General features: G+C 37.7%; 1 protein-coding gene and 1 non-coding gene across 2 annotated transcripts; both read right to left on the minus strand.

The window, feature by feature from the left end:
* Positions 1-6,517: 6,517 nt before the first annotated feature.
* LOC137720528 (uncharacterized) lies at positions 6,518-8,641 on the minus strand. Its single transcript, XM_068459609.1, has one exon. It carries the CDS (start codon positions 8,330-8,332, stop codon positions 6,917-6,919), a length of 1,416 nt encoding a protein of 471 aa, XP_068315710.1. The 5' UTR covers positions 8,333-8,641; the 3' UTR covers positions 6,518-6,916.
* A 6,101-nt stretch (positions 8,642-14,742) lies between these two features.
* On the minus strand, positions 14,743-14,827 carry TRNAM-CAU (transfer RNA methionine (anticodon CAU)). Its single transcript is given in 2 exon segments — positions 14,743-14,778; positions 14,790-14,827. It is a non-coding gene; the product is annotated as a tRNA-Met (tRNA).
* Between the last annotated feature and the right edge of the window lie 4,096 nt (positions 14,828-18,923).

Here is an 18,923-nt window from a genome sequence, read left to right on the forward strand (position 1 = left end):
CTCATGGGTTGAATTATCCTATGCATGATTTGGAGTTAACGGCCATCATCTTTGCGTTGAAGTTGTGGAGACATTATCTTTATGGAGAAAAATGCAAGATTTTTACAGATCATAAGAGTCTTCAGTATCTTTTCACGTAGAGGGATCTTAATCTTCGTCAGCGGAGGTGATTGGAACTGCTTAGTGATTATGATTGCACGATTGATTATCACCCTGGTCGTGCAAATATGGTAGATGATGCACTTAGCAGGAAGTCTCAGGGCCGTATCAATGTGTTGTACGCTAGTCGCGTTCCTCTTCTGGCAGACTTAAGATCCACGTGAGTGAGGTTAGAGGCAGAAGATCAAGAGGTGACTTTACTTGATAATTTTAAAGTTAGGCCAATTTTAGTTGATCGTGTGCTTGAAGCTCAGATAACTGATAAGGAAACTCAAGAAATAATCCAAGCAAGGAATCAGGGGAAGAAGAAAGACCTCAGAGTTCGTGAATCGGATAGCATGCTTATGCAAGAAGGTAGGATGTTTGTGCCTAATAATTTGAATTTAAAGAAAGCAATTCTCGATGAAGCACAAATCTCGGCTTATGCGATGCATCTAGGAGCTACTAAAATGTGTCATACCATTCGACCATTTTATTATTGGCGGGGTATAGAAAGGGAGATAACTGAGTATGTAAGTAGGTGTGTCGTGTGCCAGCAAGTTAAAGCTGAAAAGAAGAAGCCGTTTGGGTTGTTGCAGTCGCTTCCAGTTCCAGAGTGGAAATGGGAAAAGATTACTATGGATTTTGTGTAAAAGCTTCCGCGTACACATAATGGTGTTGACGGCATTTGGGTGATTGTTGATCGGCTTACTAAGTCAGCACATTTCATTCCAGTGAGGGAGAAGTATTCTTTGGGCCGATTAGCTGAGTTGTTCATCTCGAAGATAGTGAAGTACCATGGTGTTCTTGTGAGTATTGTCTCGGATCGTGACCCAAGATTTACTTCTAAATTTTGGGTGGCTTTTCAGGAAGCTTTGGGTACGAGGTTACTTTATAGTACAACATATCATCCTCAGATAGACGGACAGTCAGAGAGAACCATTCAGACGTTAGAGGATATGTTGCGATCTTCGGTGCTGCAATTTGGCAATACTTGGCACAAGCGGTTGGATTTAATGGAATTTGCCTACAACAACAGCTTTCATTCGAGTATCGACATGGCACCAATCGAGGCGTTGTACAATAGATCTTGTCGCACACCCTTGTGTTGGTCAGAGGTCGGAGAAAGAGTTTTGGTGGGCCCGGAGATTGTTGAGGAGACTACTCAAAATGTTCAGGTAATCAAGTCTAACCTGAAGGAGGCCCAGGATCGACAAAAGAGCTTAGCGGATCGACATGCTACTGACAGAGTGTATGAGGTTGGCGATTAGGTATTTCTGAAGCTTTCACCGTGGAGATGCGTTGTACGGTTTGGAAAGAAGGGTAAGCTGAGTCCCAGGTACATCAGACCGTACATGATCATTGAACGAGTTGGTGAAGTGGCTTACAGACTTGAGTTGCCTTATGAGTTGGCAAAAGTGCATAATGTTTTCCACGTGTCTATGTTTCGACATTTTGTTGCGAATCCGTCTCATGTGATATCTCCTCAACCCTTGGAAATTAATCCGGATTTGACTTATGATGAAGAACCAGTGACGATTCTGGATTGGAAGGAAAAGGTTCTGAGGAACAAGACTGTGAATTTGGTGAAAGTTTTGTGGAGGAATCATTTAGCGGAGGAGGCTACTTGGGAAACTGAAGATCGGATGAGAGATTTGTATCCTCGATTGTTCTTTGATCACTAGCAGTTGTTGTGAGTGGTTGTTATGAATTTCGGGACGAAATTTTTTTAAGTAGGTAGGTTGTGATAGCCCGTTCAGGATTTTTCATACCGTAAAGGTAAAATGACAGTTTTGTACCTAGTGTGTTTGTTTCATGTGTGGTCATTTTGGGGTTTTGGTTGGCTAATTTTGGACCACACACACACATCCACACTCATTCCTATTCTCTGCCCTGTCCCGTATCTGTCTCTTTCTCTCTCTCCCTCACTTTCCCTTCTTCTTCATATGTACAGACAAGAACCCAATTGCTCGAAAACGTGGTAGATCGAGGAAGAAAACTATATATTTGTGCTCGTGAGGTTCTTAGGAGTTCAACCATACCCATTTCAGGTAAGGGAACCTTTGTTTTCGCGTCGAACTCGTGATCCCCGATTTGGTCACTATTCATGCACATGTTAATTCATGTGTTTTTGGGAATTTCAAGTTTGTAGGAAGCTTGGTGAGGTCCTTAGGAAGCTCAGGGTGGTTCGTTTGAAGGTTTTGGACGTCGGGATCATGAGTTGTAGGTTTGGCCGGTTTTGGTGGAGTTTTCTCGAAGAGATTCCGTTGATTTTAGTGCTTGAAAGTGGTAAGGATTTGTTCCTCTAGTTGTAAGCTTCATTTTGGTACCAATTTCGTGAAATTTGGGTGAAAAACGAGTGAGATATTAAGTTTAGAAAAAAACTGGTATAAAAAAAAGCTGAGAGCTGTTTTTGTATTTGGTAAACATTCAGCTTCAACTTTTTTTCACAGTTTTGGGTGGAAAAAAAGCCAAAAACAAGAAGCTGCAAAACCCAGCTTTGAAAAGCCGGCTTTTTTTCACATCTGTTTTACATAAAAGTTTACCAAATACTATAATACTGCTCTTTTTCTTTCAAGAGCATTTTTACAAAAAAATTTACCAAACACTCTGCTGCTTTATTTCACAGCTGCTTATTCTCACAGCACAGCAGAAGCAGCTTTTTTTTCAAAGCACAGCAATACCAAACCAGCCTTGAGTAGATCACGTTGGTGTATTCACACACCCTATTTGAGCATTGTAGAGAAGTTATTTCGTAATGTTGGTTATGTGCTTTAAAATTAACGTTTTTATAGTTGTTTCGCATATAGGTGATACTTATCCCGAGGACGAGCGCAGTCACTCGAGGCAAAGGGGTTACAACCCTTCTACATACCAGTGAGTGGGCTTTTGGTTTTTTGTATATACCTATATACTTGTGATTTTTCGCAGAAAATGAATTGAAACGTTTATATGTTTTAAATGCCTTGCTTTGCGTTTGCCTATTCAATTATGCATTAGTAGTTGCATATATATATATGTGTGTGTGTTTGGTGTTGCGGATGCACAGGTAAGTGCTAGGTAAGTTATGGTTTATGTTTATGTTTAGTAGTGAATTGAGATGCATAGAGAGTTCATAACCTGCACCCCGGTGTTAGTGCTCCTACCCAGAGTAAAGCACAGTTCTTTACGTGATGTTCACCTCCTGCACCACACGCTCATCTTGGATCCAAGTTAGGTGCACATTCCTGTTGTACAGACCACTTTAGGTGGTTCCAACTCGTAGGTGACCCGCGATTATTCGCCCAGTCTTCACGTGATCGTAGCACTTGAGCATACTTATTTTACACCCAGTCCTGTCGTACAGACCACTTTAGGTGGTTCCGACTCGTGTGCAGGTATAGTTAGTAAGTTGGAGATTTGAGCTCTAGATTCAGCCATACAAGTCATGTTAGGTGACTCCGGCTGACAGATTATATGGCATTGATTTGACATTACCTGAGTACTTGTATGTTATTTAGAGGCATCGACATGGCATATTTCTGAGCATGATTTATATATGTGTATATTCTATTTTCTGGGAAGCTATACAGGTTTTACGCCGAGGGGTTAGAACTTTTGTTATTGAAATGATTTTGAAAAGCTTTGTTTTTGCCCACTCACGCTTTCTGTTTTGCGCCCCTCCAAGTTCTAGTTTGGATAACTCTGTTGGTCGCTCTCGAGGAATTGATGGCATATATGATAGATTATAACCAGTGTAGGACCACCTTTGGGTGTGTTTATTTAGTGTTGTTTCTCCCGAACTACACTAGGTCTTCCGTGCTCTGAATATTGTTTTTCACACTTACGCTTGCACGTGTATGTTTTCTACTTAGTGTATAGCTTGGTTTTTATTTATTCATACTTTTATCATTATTTCTTAGCTTCCACACTGTGCACATGGTTACGTCACTTCCACGTGACGGCCAGCATGCCCTGATCTCGGACGGGGTGTGTCACTTTTAGTATATATGTCCATATAGTCTGATACCGAGTTGATGTAATTATATTTTCACCAATATAGGTGAGGCTATTGAACCTGGTGTAGATGATCTAGAACTTCACAGTGATCTGTATAACTTGTCTTCAAGTTTTAGAACCCAAACCGAGAGTATTCCTTCCTCGAGCAAGGTCGCCTGATTCAGAAGTCCAAAGAGCATTTCATCACACCATTACTCCCAGATGTATTCGCCTTTCCGAGCTCGGTAACAAATTGGCATTCCCGCCTTAGCAATAAACCACCAGATAATGTAGTTAACTTATGAAGTTACTCGACATGTGTGCCACCTAGCATGTGTAATTTTTTTAAAGTCAACACCTATAACTTGAAACAGCATCCCAAAAAAAATATATCACGACACCACACGATTTAACTTTCACTCGTAAACACCTACGATCCAAGGTAGCCATTTTTGCAGCACCATCAACAGAGGTAGCAAACAAGTTTATGTTATTATTTGGTGGGGCATAGACCATAGTAGTTGGCAACTTGGCAGTCACCAACAATGTGTTATTACTCCAAAGTCTCTATCAAATCTTCAATCAACTCAAACATTGAATGGTGCATTTGTTGTACCGAACTATTTCGGACTAGATTAGCTTCAAGGACTAAGTTGGATTGGCTGAGACTAGACTAAGATGGACTGACTTAGTGAAGTGTTTGGTATAGTGTCGGACTAAATTATGGACTATATTTTTTTTGCCATTTTTAGTTCACTTTTGCCTTAAAAATTAAATAAAAATTAATAATAAAGGGGGCAATACCATCCAAGTCTAGAGTTGACTGGATTTGAACCACATTTTCTTTCCTTTTTCCTTTTTTAATCAACCTCGTTTCTCTTGTCCATGATTTTCTCTATGTTGAATTGAAATTTCTAGCCTCAAATCTTGCATCAATCTCTTAATTTTCTTCTTCGATTAAGCACTGGGAGATGGGTTTAGTCCGTGGTTTGGAGGTCTAAGTCCTCCGATTTACAAAATCCCCAAATCAAATAAAAAAAATCTCAGCCCTCTCAATTCCAAGACCTAAGCCTCTTGAGAACTTCTTCGATTTTCAAAAAGCCAACATCTCGATTCGCTTCTCGGAGGTGACTCCAACTATGGTAGCTTCGCCAGGACCTCCACTAACATGCTGATATTTCTACATGCAGGCTCAAGAATTAAAGCTGAATCAACAACTCTCAAATTGAAAAGCTGTGCAAATTGAACTGACCCAGAAATTAAAAAGCTTCGCATATGATATGCAAGGAAAAGCGGAAAGAAGATGCCACCAAACTCTATAAACGACACAAGCAAGGTCGTTGAAGTTATTGAGAAGGTTGATTTCCGGAACAAGTCAATCGGTATTGCCGACAATGCAAATAAGTTAGTAATTTGAGTAAAGAGCAGCAACTCTAATGCTTAAACCGCGTAGAAAGTAGGAGAAAGCAGAAAAGACGAAGTGAAGACCGTTTCTTGTTAGTACCGCTTAATACCAAGGTTCTACTCGGGATTAGATAACACCCTTTAATGAGGTGCGGAGAGATTGCCAGTCGAGACGATTCTCATTTAAGTTAATACTTTGTCGCTCCAAACACGAAACTATAGTCTCAGCTAGTCTGTCCCTCCTAAAGGAGGTCTAACAAACGGGCCCGAAAGGGATAAAACAGAGACTCTCAACTATTTAAGAGATGAATGCAGCAAAAATGTCGGTTGTAGATTATTAGGCCATGTAGCCACCGACACACCCTCCTTAAACCAGTCGGTGCCGTAACATCCACCTCTACTCCTGCCGTTTACACTCCTTATTTTATTTTATTGCCTCTCACATTGATTCAGAAAATTGACTAAATAAAATATTTGGTTAGTAATTATTTTATAGGGTCGTTCATGTGGACATGCATCTAGTTTACTTTGTAATTTTTATTGTTTGTATATAATAATTTAAATTATTTATTAACAAAATTCTCTTTATCAATTAAAAGACGGTGACATTAGTATTTAATCTTTTATCACAACAATAAAATTATAGACTCCAAGGAATTTCGTGCTTTTATGAATTTTTTCTTTGCATAAAAAAAAAACAACAAAATTATGGATAGTAATATAATTTCACAAAACTAAATTCTTTTGTTTTTTTTATTTAAGCCTTACTTGTAGGCGACTTTAACATATATCTATTCTATAAATAAAAATAAAAGTCTCTCTCCTTACTCCCACTCCCACTTTCTCTCTCTCTCCACCTCTCTTCCCAATTGAAAAATAAAAATAAAGAATGTTCATACCCACAAAATGTGAAAAGCATATGCTAGTATTATTTATACCAAGTGACAGATTTGGAAAAATTAACAAGTGAAATTAAAACCAAGTCACAATAACTCAGTTACAACAATTTAGTATTTATTCATTCCATGTAAAACCTCTTAATTACAAGCGAAATAAAACACTGCTTAATCAGAGTAGTAAGTGACCTTTAGAATAATTTTAATACATGCATGAATTAGATACGGATTAAAACACAGCAATATAACAAATATATAACAATTTATCCTCCTTCATATTCTATCATTCCATGCCACTTGAGATTATGTTTAAATAAATAATAAATTCTCCCTCACTACAAGCAAATCTAAAAACAAAACAAAATAAAATTACAAAAGTTACAAACTACAAGATCTTAAACCAATTTAACTGGTTTATTATTTTGATTTGGTTTACCAAGAATTGATTGGTTGTTTTAACCATTTTGGACCCCACAGATTTTTAATCAGCACCAAAAATATTAACTCTTCTTGCCCTCTTCACCGCCCTCTTCCAAGTAAGCCTTCTTCCTCCTGTCGGCGGTGGCAAACAGACAAATCACAAGGAAACACGTGGCGTAAAGTCCATGCACCTTCCAGTTGGTCTTGGGCGGCTGCCTCAGCACAGCTCTGTGAAACACCGACATGTAGTAATGGAGCCCAACGGAGAAGCCGACGAAGGTCTGGGCTAAGCCCAACACCTTCGAGCCCAACCCGGAATCGGTGGAGAAAACCAGAATCAAGTACATGAGCAGCAGCAGGAGGTACAGAACGTAGCCGAGCGTCTGCAGCACCTGCAGGCAGACGTAGGTGGAGTCCGAAGTGGCGTAGAAAAACTTGAGAGGTTCGAGGCCGGTGACGAGAGCTGAGAGGCAGAGGATGGAGAAGTAGATGGAGAGGTAGACTTGAATGAAGATCAAGAGCTTTTGGAGAGAGAAGTAGGCTTTGATGCGGTTGAAGAGGAGAGAGACTAACAGCAGAGGGATAATCAGGAAGACGCACGACACGGTGGAGGCGATGGTGGCGGCGTACTTCTTACCGACAACGGGCTTGAACTGGTTCGTCATTTGTTTGTTGGCTTCGGTGAGGTAAATCTTCGAGGTGGTCCGAATTCTCTCCAAATCTGGGATTAGGGTTTGCTGGAATTTGCCGGGTAAGTCGGTGAAGTCGGAGACGAAATCGGTGTCGTCTTCTTGGTCGATCCAGCTGGGTTCGACTGGTTTTTTGGGTTTCTGTTGGGCGGGTTTTTTAGCGTCGGTGGTTTTTTTCTTGTCGACGAGGTTTTGGGATTGTTTCGGGGTGGTGGGTTTGGTGGTTTGGTTCTTGGGTAAGCTTATTTTAGTTAGATCTGAGGTTTTCTTCGAGGAATTTGATGTGGGTGTGGTGGAATTTGAGGGTTTTGATGTGGGATTGAGCTTCTTCAACTCGCCATTCTTGGTGGATTTCAAAATCTTGGTTTGGTTCTTGGAGGAGGATAGATTGGGTTTGAGGAGTTTGGTTTGGTTCTTGGAGGAGGATAGACTCGGTTTGAGGAGTTTGGTCTGGTTTTTTGAGGATGACAAGGTTGGTTTGATCAATTTGGTCTGGTTTTTTGAGGATGAAGAGGTTGGTTTGATCAATTTGGTCTTGTTTTTTGAGGATGACAAGGTTGGTTTGATCAATTTGGTCTGGTTTTTGGAGGATTGGTTGGTGGTGGTGGTGGTGGACTTGATCTTTTTGGGCAGGTCTTGGTCTGGGTCGATTTCTAACTCTAACAAGATCTTCCTTGTACTCGCAACAAACTGTGAGGTCTCAACTGACTCGGAGCGGGCAGAAAGGAGGAGAGTAGGAAAGAGGAAGAAAACAGCAGAGGAAAGCAGGAGTACCTTTCCGAGACTCAAGTACATGAGTGGAGCCATTTCTGCAACCGATGAGGGGCTTCCCTTTCCCCTTCCGCTCTGAATACCTCGTTCCACCTAAAAGCTTGGACTGGGTCTACAGTTAGAAACGCTAGATTTTTATATATACATACAGAGACAGAAGAGAGAGTGAGAGACGAGAGAGAGTGAGACGAATTATATATAGGTTGTTGAACATGGAGAGAAGTGAAGCAGAGTAGGAAGGAGTTGAGTGGGGAAGACTTTACTGCAAAAGGAGCAAGTGATGAGATCGGTCACATGGTGCACAACTAGGACTCCCCTTGCGACGCGGTTTTACCGGGGTCTTGCGCTCTTTAATGAAAGAGCTTCTTACATGAAAAGGGTTTATTTTATATGTGATGTTTAGGTTTTTAGTTTATTGTCATTTTGGCGTTTTTGTTTTGAGTTCATCACCGTGTTATGTTGAGAAAAAATTTATGCATGGTAACGTAGTATTGAATTAGAACATTACGTAGCGATGAATCTGTTTCTTCTAAGCCATTTTTTTAATGACTCGGGCAACTAGTTATAGACTAAACAACTATATTCTATTATTACTGGACGTAGTATTATTAGTCTAATAGATTCCTAAAATTGTGACTTAATAACAAATTCTGGCAAGACAATGACTTCATTGGTCAATAATCACCACTTAGTCGGTCCACTTTTGTCAAATATCCAAGTAGGTTGGCCATTTGCCAAGACCAAAGGTCCGGTTGTCAAATTGCTCTTCCTAATTTTAAGTACATGGTTTCGACTTTTCACTCAACTTGGTAATGTTGTATGCCTACTTTAACTGAAAAATTATAACAAGGGAGAGAGAGGTGCAACAAGGAATGGAGAGAGATTTGGTGAACTTTGAGAAGTTAATTATCTCACCTCATTCTGCCTTATTTATAGTAGTAAGGAATGAAGACTCTAAACCAAACACTACCTTTGCAACTATTTATAGGACTAAACACTGCAACTATTTTTAGAATTGAACACTGTCATTATTTCGTGAATAAAGCATTAACACTATTTCCAAAACTGAACTTTGTATTGCCACTATGTTTAGAACCAAATATGGAAGTATCAATTTTGAGGAAGCACTTACATGGAAAGGAAGCTCATGAGGAGGATTAAACTTCTGTCTTGGATCAAGGACCAATTTTGTCAAGTTCTGTCAAAAAATTAGCAAAAATTTCCAAAAAAAAGTCACCTTTGGAAAGCTCAATCTCCCTGTACACTAGTTTCAACATGTAGGTCTTGTATAGAAGAAAAAGGGGTGTCAATACGAACTCGTAACCTCTAACTTTATTTAGTTTTATTACAGTATTAGAGACTTATGAAGAATCTAAGACTGAGCTGGTTTGATATTAAGTTTTATTCTAACCATAAATAAGTTATTAAAGTGTTTTTGGTTATGATTCAAAATTTTGAAACCCTTTTCATTAGTGTTTCTTATAAATAAATGTGATATCATATAGCCTACACTGATATATCGGATGTGATTATCCAACCCAAATTCAAATAACATTAGGAGAAGGGTGTAAGATTGTTTAAACAAATAATGTAAGCTTCATTTCCCAATGTGGGACGACTCTCATAAATGACATGGATTGTTACATCACAAAAAAACAGAAATTAAACCTAAAATTCAAGACTAATTGGCAGAGAGGCCAATTTGGTACCCTCCCTACCGGGTTTGTGATGTCTACGGCTTTGGCGAGATGTGGCCACACCCTTTCTGTGATGATTTGAAGTTTGTCGATGTCGGAGGCTATCACGTATGTTGTCCTTGTGATAAATTTGTATGAATGACTTTTCATTCTTGTGGTGGTCATATGGTAGTTTTTTTTTTTTTTTTTTTTTTTTGCTTGTGCCAATTTCTCTTTAGATTAAGAAATTGATCACTATAAATAATATTCTCATTGATGCCTGTAATATTTGGTTCTTATTAATGAAATTACTCTCACTTCTTATAAAAAATAAAATAAAAAAATACACAGCAAGCTTTACATTTCCGATATGAGATAAACTCAACAATATACACAAGATATGAAGCATGCTTGCTACTGAATTTGTTCAGGGAAAGTATGCGTGGGATTGCTCTACTAGGAAACGAGCAAAAGATTTTGAAATGCTCAGTTCGCATCGACTCTATGCTTGTTGCAATAAAAAAGGAATAATTTCAACTGAAAAAAAAAAAGAAAAGAAAGTAAAGTACGTTGAGACATAATTAACCACATTTAATAGGAAAGGGATGTTCGTGGATAATATGCCCAATATGACGGTTGTACTCTTAACATCATGAGGTGGACTATAGAACTATCCAAAGGAATAAGACGTAGTCTGCTCCAAGGAAATTGGGCTTTTATACCACCAATGGATCATGGGCCTTCCAAGCCGCCCATAGTACAAGTCATGGACTCTCCGAGCTGCCCATGACACACACATTCTGCCTTTTTGGTTGTACATAATACTTTTTGCCATCGAGCCATATCCGATCCAATTATGGCAAAGCACTGACTCTCCAGGGTCTCTGCTTGGGTGTCTGGCGCATCCACGCTCTTATCAACATGAACCTACAAAACTTCTAGTTAGCAAGTTAGCAGGATTGTGAAGACTAACCTCCATCATCAAGGACTGCCTAGTATGCTCTGCAACCTCCCTTCTCAGCTGCTTGCTAGGGTATTTCCCTATAAATAGCCAAGTCAAACAGAGAAAACGATAATCACCACATATTACTCAAAATTTGCTCACATTCTATTTTTCTCTCTACTACTTCTGACTTAGGCATCATAGGCCCTTTGGTGGACACTCTCCCCATTTTTCAGGGTGTTTGTCAATTAGGCTAATGAGATTTGTTCTCTTGTAGGTGGAATTTTGTCAAATCAACGTGTACAAATTTGCCTCAACAATACACATTTGGAAATTTTATTGCATCTAAATCATTTGTTTCCTTTGCAAGGGCCAAATTGAGAAAATAAATTGAATGGTTTAGGGTGTTTTAAGATATTTCTAAGGTGCTTCAGATTATCTCGTATTTTAATTCATGTGATTTAACAGTTACATATTTGTTTAAAATACAAAAATCAAGGTTAAACAAATAAAAAATTCGGCGTATGAGATACTCCAAGGCACCTTATCCTATACTTAGAATAATTAGTTTTTAAAGCTTTATTTACAAAATTTTTTTAGTGTAATCGGAACACAACACAAGACAATTTACTACATGTCAAAATATAAGTGTATGGACAGTGGAAATATACTAAAAGTATGACATGTCAATGTTGCGGTCCGCTTATTTTATAAGACATGATACACTACCTTCGATCGTAGGTGTATGGCAAAAGGCAATACGCAAGTGTGTAAGGGCCATTTGACTATGGTATGTGTTCTACCTTAATTAGTCTTGTTGATAGCCGTCAGATGTGAGATCTGGGAAACCATGTGTGAGTGTGAGACCGATGGTTGAAATAGTTGACTTGTGAGCAAGTTGGATTCAATGAGTGCTTATTCTTTAATATTATTAATCTTGTTTTATTAACCATGGTGGCGTTAATGCGTTTCCCATCTGGGATTGGGATCAAGTTCAAGTTTCAACTACGTAATTAAACACTGAGACTGTCTGGTAGGGCCGTGGCACGTACGTGCCTGCATGAGGCCACGTTGTGATCACAAGTCCTACTGGGACCCAGTTGTGAGGATCCTATGCAATGGCTGATGTACCCTCTTTAGTATCTCTTTCATTAGAATGAACGTAGGGAACTGAGCTAGAATTATATCCTTTGGACCGCACCTTTGTTTTGTATGCGGCTTGATCTACTAAACTAAACCTCACTCAAACAAAATATCATCCAAAATATCATTAAGATTATAATTCAACTTTGTGATTCCATTTTTTTTTTAATTTTAATTATTATTAAAAAAAGGGTGAGGATTCAAAATTATTACAATAGTTTATAAAAGAGAGGAGTTTCGAACTCGAAATGCATGAATAGAAACCCAACACTTTATCCACTAGGATATTGAACTGCATGCAACATTGTGATTCTATTTGCTATGCAATAATTTATACATATAAAAACGATCTCATTTACTATAAATATTTTGGTTCGTAGAAGACAAATTGGGATCACACTTGTTCACTTGTAATTGATAGGTTTTAATTTCAAATTATATAAAAAGCAAATTTGATATTAATTATTATTTGAGTTCCTTTAGGTTTTAACTTTATGGTTGTGCTTCCACTCGTCTCTGCCATTTGAAGCCCATGAGGGGTTAATTGTAATCGGTCACATGAAGAAAGTCATGTGAAAAGGGCCAGGCAAGGCCATTAAAGGGACAAGGGCAAAAAAGGATGAAGATGCCCACTATTTTTCTTTTTCTTTCATCTTTATATAAAAAGTCGGGGACATACATGGATCCAAAATATGCCCCTTGCCTTCTCTTTTCCTTTTTTAGCAATGATCTTTTAATTTTAACTTAATTGGAACAATGATCATTCAACTAAAAATCTATTACCATTAGTCCCTCAACTTATCAAAACATGCAGCTATGGTCTCTCAACTAAAAATCTATTACCATTGGTCCCTCAACTTTAACCCAATTGGAGCAATGATCCCTCAACTTTAACCTAATTGTAGCAATGCTCATTCCAACATAACTCATTTTGACCAAAGTCTGACGAAGTTTTACGAAAATGACTATAGCTACACTTTTGAAGAGTTGAGGAACCCCAATTGTAGCAATAGTCACTTCAACATAACTCATTTTGATGAATTGAGGGACCAATTGTAATGGATTTTAGTTGAGAGACCATTACTTTAATTTGATTAAAATTAAGGGATCATTGCTACAATTTACTCTCTCTCTCTCTCTCTCTCTCTCTCTCTCTCTCTCTCTCTCTCTCTCTCTCTCTCTCTCTCTCTCTCTCTCTCTCTCTCTCTCTCTCTCTCTCTCTCTCTCTCTCTCTCTATATATATATATATATATATAGGCCCTTTAGGTAAAGGGATTCTCATTTTTTTTTAAAATAGGGATTGGTTGTGGGGCTCACTTCACATCGAACTTCAATGATCTGAACCATCTATATTGTAAGTCTCGATTCATAGATCATCCTTGCGAAAATTCAATTCAATCCGAAACCATTTGCCTATATAAATATCAAGATAGAATTTCATTGTCTTTTATATAACAAAGTATTCTTTAATTTCTTTTAACCCAATTAGATGTCTTAAACATTTCTGGTTTTACTAATATTTTGTAAGGATGATCTGTGAGGTACAATTTAAAATATAGACGGTTCAGATCGTTAAAATTCGATGTGGTATGGACCTCACAACTAATCCCTATTTAAAAAAAAAAAAAAAAAGTATCCCTTCCCTTAAAGGTTTCATATATATATACACACATATCATTGTTCTAAAAATCCTCGTTTAGAGCCGCCTAAGCCTCACTTAGGAGTTAGGTGATTGGCCACTACCCTGATTAATTCTTAGGCTAGCCCGTCTATACCACCTAGGCATTCACTTAAGTCGCGACTCTCATTTAGACAGAAAATCAATACATTTCATTTTACATTTTATTTTTTCAATAAAATGTAAGAGACTTGTTGAATATTTGAGTGAACACTCATTATTGGCTTGTTCCCCATATTTTCAACATGTTCTAATACTTTATAATCAATATATCATTTTATTTTACAATTTATGTATTCCAACACAATTATTTATTTATTTTTAAGTATAAATAGATAATTTGTATGATATATAATAAAGTTACTTGAATTTGTCTAGGTCCCGCCTAAACCTCGTCTTGCCACCTCAAATGCCTTCTCATTAATTTTCTGTGTTCTTCGAAAGCCCTTGTAATAATAACACAAGGCAAATGTACCACAAAGGTAAAATGGATGTACAAACAAACTTAAGACAAAAGGTAGGACTTGAGGAACGAAGGGTTTCCTTAGTTTCTGGATCTTTACATTTCCCAAAACACCGGCAAGTTGTTTTGTTCCCCATTTCTTCAACGTGTCCAAAGAGGTGAAAGGCCAACTATGTCTTTTAGTGCGAGATATTATAGTTTTGTTGATTAAGTATATTTAGTGTTGCATTAGAGGTTATATATTCAACTAACTACTCTATCGTGACGGTATAAGTTCAAACTCCGTTAGTGACTAATCTAATATCTAATCTAACAAATTTTATCGTTTGGTCAAAAAAAAAAAACTGTTATTAGCACTCTAATAATTTTATTCTACATTTCTTATAAGCATATTTTTCTTTCTAATTATAAAAAATTTAGAGTACAAAATGAGATTTTTGAAGTAATAATAATAATTCCAAAAAAAAAAAAAAAAAAAAAAAACTAACTAACTACGAAAAATAAAACAAAATCAACTTCCGAAACAAAAATTGTAAAAACAATGGGGTGAGAGAGGCTCGAACTCTCGACCTCAGGATAACTCAGAAGCTATGAGACCTACGCGCTAGCCAACTGCGCCACCACCCCCATGTTGTTGTTAATTACCCTTTGTAAATATCAAGACGTAACTATATCCTATAGTTCTGCTATTTTACATTATCTTAATAATAAAAAAAATCCCACTAGATATGCCAAAGCCAACGGACCAATGACGTTGAAATCTTACCATGTGACTTTTATTTTTATCGCAATTGGGTCCGTGATAGTTTCAATTTTCAAGGCCTTTTGAGAATCGCTTTTGTTGTAAGCTGTTTTTCTGATCACAAACCCAAGTCTAATGTCTCTTTTGTTATTTAGGTTAATTATGTATAGACTATCGCTTACATCGAAAAAAATATAAATGAAAGTGACTACAAATAATTAATGTGAAGCAACGAATGAACGACATCATACTGCTAATTAGGATTTATTGTGGGGTTTAATTGTATGATATTATTCTTCTCACCAAGGAGGGGGAGGGAAATATATATTGTACAATATTGATTTACAAGGGAAGAAACATAAAATAATACCTACTCTAATCATATCATGATTACGAGGACCCAAACGGACAACTAAACTAATTACAAAAGGTCAAATCTCTCCAACACTCTTCCTCAAGTTGGTGAATAAATGTCGTTCATGCCTAACTTGCTGAGAGAGTTGTAGAACGCTTGATTTGCGACAACTTTAGTTAAGATGTCTGCTAATTGATCATCTAACTTTACGAACAAAAAATGAATAAAATTTCCATCCAACGTTTCCTTAATGAAGTGTCTGTCATGTTTCGTACGATCATGCTGGATTGTAGGGATATGTTCGGTTTCATTCGGTTCGGTTTTTTGCAAAACCTAAACTGGACCAAAACTTCGGTTCGATTTTTTTTTGGGTTTGATTTTGTTCGGTTCGATTTCGGTATGGTTTCGATTTTTTATTTTATTTTATAAAACTTGATCTTTTTTAATATGGAATTTAGAAAATAGTCTTGCATTGGTAAACTAATAATAAGAAAATAGGGAAAGTGGAGAGTGCGGTACTGGATTGGATTGTGTGAGATATCAATGGCTACTTTATTATCAAAACAAATCTGCGCCGACATTGAAGGATACCCAAGTTTTGCGAGTAACCTTTGAAACCATAATAATTAACATACTCCTTTTGCCATACCCTTGTTTTCCGTTTCTGCACTTGATAAATACCACTTTTTGTTTCTTACTCTACCAGGTCACTAAATTTCCTTCCACAAATGTAAAGTATCCAGATGTGGATTGTCAATCAGTAATATTCCCTGCCCAATCTGCATCAGTATAACCTTTTATCCGACAATGACAATTCTTTGAAAACATGATGCCTCCACTTGGGGAGGACTTTAGGTATCATAGAATGCATTTAATTGCACCCACGTGAGTATCACTCGGGGAATGCATAAACTGACTAACAACATTTATTGCATATGCAATATTAGGCTTGGTGTGAGATAAGTAGATCAACCTCCCAACTAACATCTGATAACAATCTTTGTTAGTATGAACTTAATCAGGGTGCACGACAAGGTGGTGATTTTGGACTATGGGGGTGTCACCTAGTTTACAGTCAAGCATTCCGGTTTCAGCTAACAAGTCTAAAACATATTTTCTTTGATATAGAAATATACTCTATACAATTCGAGCTACTTTTATACCCAAGATATATTTCAATCCACAAAAATCTTTCATCTCGAACTCGATTGCTAAATAATCTTTCAGTCTTAAGATTTCCTTTTTATCATCACCTGTAACAATCAAATTGTCTATATAGATAATGAGTGCCATCAATTTACCCATTCGACGTTTCAAGAAACGTGTATGATTGGAATTGCTCTGCCTGAACCCATACTTCTTCATGGTCGTCTGGAACCTACCAAACCATGTTCAAGGTGATTGTTTCAATCCATACAATGCCTTATTCAACTTGCACACTGTTCCAGATTCACAACCAATGCGTATCTAGGCGGAAGATCCATGTACACTTCTTTCTTAAGATTTCCATGTAAGAAAGTAATACTCCTACCGTATTAATCTTTGCTATTGGGAAAATGTTTCTATATAATCAACACCATACATCTGAGTGTATCCCTTGGCCACCAACTGTGCTCTGTATTGCTCTATGAACCCATTAGCTTTGTACTTGATGATGTATACCCATCTACATCTGATTGTCTTCTTTCTTCGTGGTAACGGAACTAAATCCCACATTTGATTTTTTCTGAAGTGCATCAATTTCTTCCTCCATTGCCTTGGTCCATTGATTGTCAAATATTGCCTCATTCAATGAACTTGGTGTGCTATCATTGGATATTTGTTGTACAACGGCCTTTTTGGGTTCTAATAATTTATGTGATGACACATAGTTGACAATGGGATACTTATAGCCTTTAGTTGTTCCTAGTGAGTATCGATTAGGTGGCTTTCCTCGGTTGTGCCTGAAAGGTAACTGATAATTTGGAACTTTGGATACATAAACAGGGATAGTAGAGCTTACCTCAGAAATATTCTTAGGAGTATGGTCACATCTGGTGGTACTATATTTGGAGATGAAGGGGAGTAGTATCAGTAGAAGTCCCAAAAACTGCAGGTGCCAACACTGTTGCTGTGGGTGGTAAGGGCACTATTGCTGTGCCTGTTACTTATTCTGTGGGTAATGTTTGCAATTGTTGTTGATTGGGTTGGTAGCGCATCAACTGTTATCTCAGCTGATAGTGGTAGCGGAAGATTGGTGGTGGTAGCCATAGTCCAATCCTGCTCGTCATTCGGTGTCTCCCCCAAAAAAGTAAGGTTGGAAGGAGCTGAAGAGTAGTACATCTCGGGCTCTAAAAAAGTGACATCCATGGTAATATACATTTGCCGTGAAGAGGGTGGTAGCAATGGTACCCTTTTTGATGTATTTCGTACCCCATAAAAATACGACAAAGAACACACGGGTCAAGTTTTGTCCGTTATTTCTTATGAAGATGAACAAATGCAACACACCCAAAAACCTGAGATGGGAAGACCAAGACTGATGGTAGATGCTCGAATATAACAAGAACTTGTAAATGTGTATGAAAGTCTAAGACTTTGGATGACATTCGGTTGATAAGATAACTGGCAGTCGGAAGAGCGACATCCCAAGAAAAGCAGGGAACATGCACCTCAATCAATAGAGGCCGAGCCATTTCTAATAGATGGCGATTTTTGCGCTCAACCACCCTATTCTATTGAGGAATCTGAGGACAAGTAGTTTCGTGAAGGATTTTGTGATTAGTCAAATAATGTGTAAAATCATTATTAACATATTCATCGCCATTATCCGAACGCAAAATCTAGATTTTAGTAGAAAACTATGTTTAAACCATGGTGTGGAATGTCTTAAAAGCCAAAAACACGTCACTTTTATGCTTAAGAAGGTATAACCATGTCATTCGTGTGCAATCGCCTATGAAAGTCATGAACCACCTAATGCCAGATAAAGTAGTAATTAGGATGGCCGCTAAAAATCCAAATGAACAAGTCCAAAAGAAGTAACACTTTTATTAGAATTCAATGGATAAGAAACACAGTGACTCTATGCAAGTACGCAAGTGTCACATTTAAAGTCTGAAACATAATAACCAACAAATAAATCCGGAAACATATACTGTAAATAAATGAAAAATGAATGACCTAAACAGTGATGTCATAATCAAATTTGATGCCGCTTGTGATCTACGGCTTCTTGGGCTAGATTAACTCAGCCTATATTGACATCATCCACAAAATGGAGATCCTCTTTTTATTACACAACCAATTGTCTCATTCGTGAGAACATCCTGAATAAGATAAAAGTTCAGATACATTAGTACACAACAATTCAATTGCTCAGTAGCTTGGCCAGAAGACATCAATTTATGCTTTATTGAATGTACAAGTAGTGAATGAGGTAAAGAGAGGGTGGGTATAAGCCGTACAATGCCAACGGTAGTCACCGATGAGGTGACACCATTAGCATTGGTAATATTACATCGAAGTGGAATGGTATCACATGCTAAATTAGATGGATCATAAGTCATATGGCTCGTGGCACCGGAGTCGATGATCCAACCGGACTAAGTATCATCACATTCATATTTAAAGCATAACCACAATTA

Source organism: Pyrus communis, chromosome 16 (genome assembly GCF_963583255.1).
Source record: "Pyrus communis chromosome 16, drPyrComm1.1, whole genome shotgun sequence".
Classification (NCBI taxonomy): domain Eukaryota; kingdom Viridiplantae; phylum Streptophyta; class Magnoliopsida; order Rosales; family Rosaceae; genus Pyrus; species Pyrus communis.

What these genes read in the sequence shown, in the direction of transcription:
- LOC137720528 (XM_068459609.1), bottom strand. Translation starts at nt 8,332, where the DNA reads ATGGCTCCACTCATGTACTTGAGTCTCGGAAAGGTACTCCTGCTTTCC.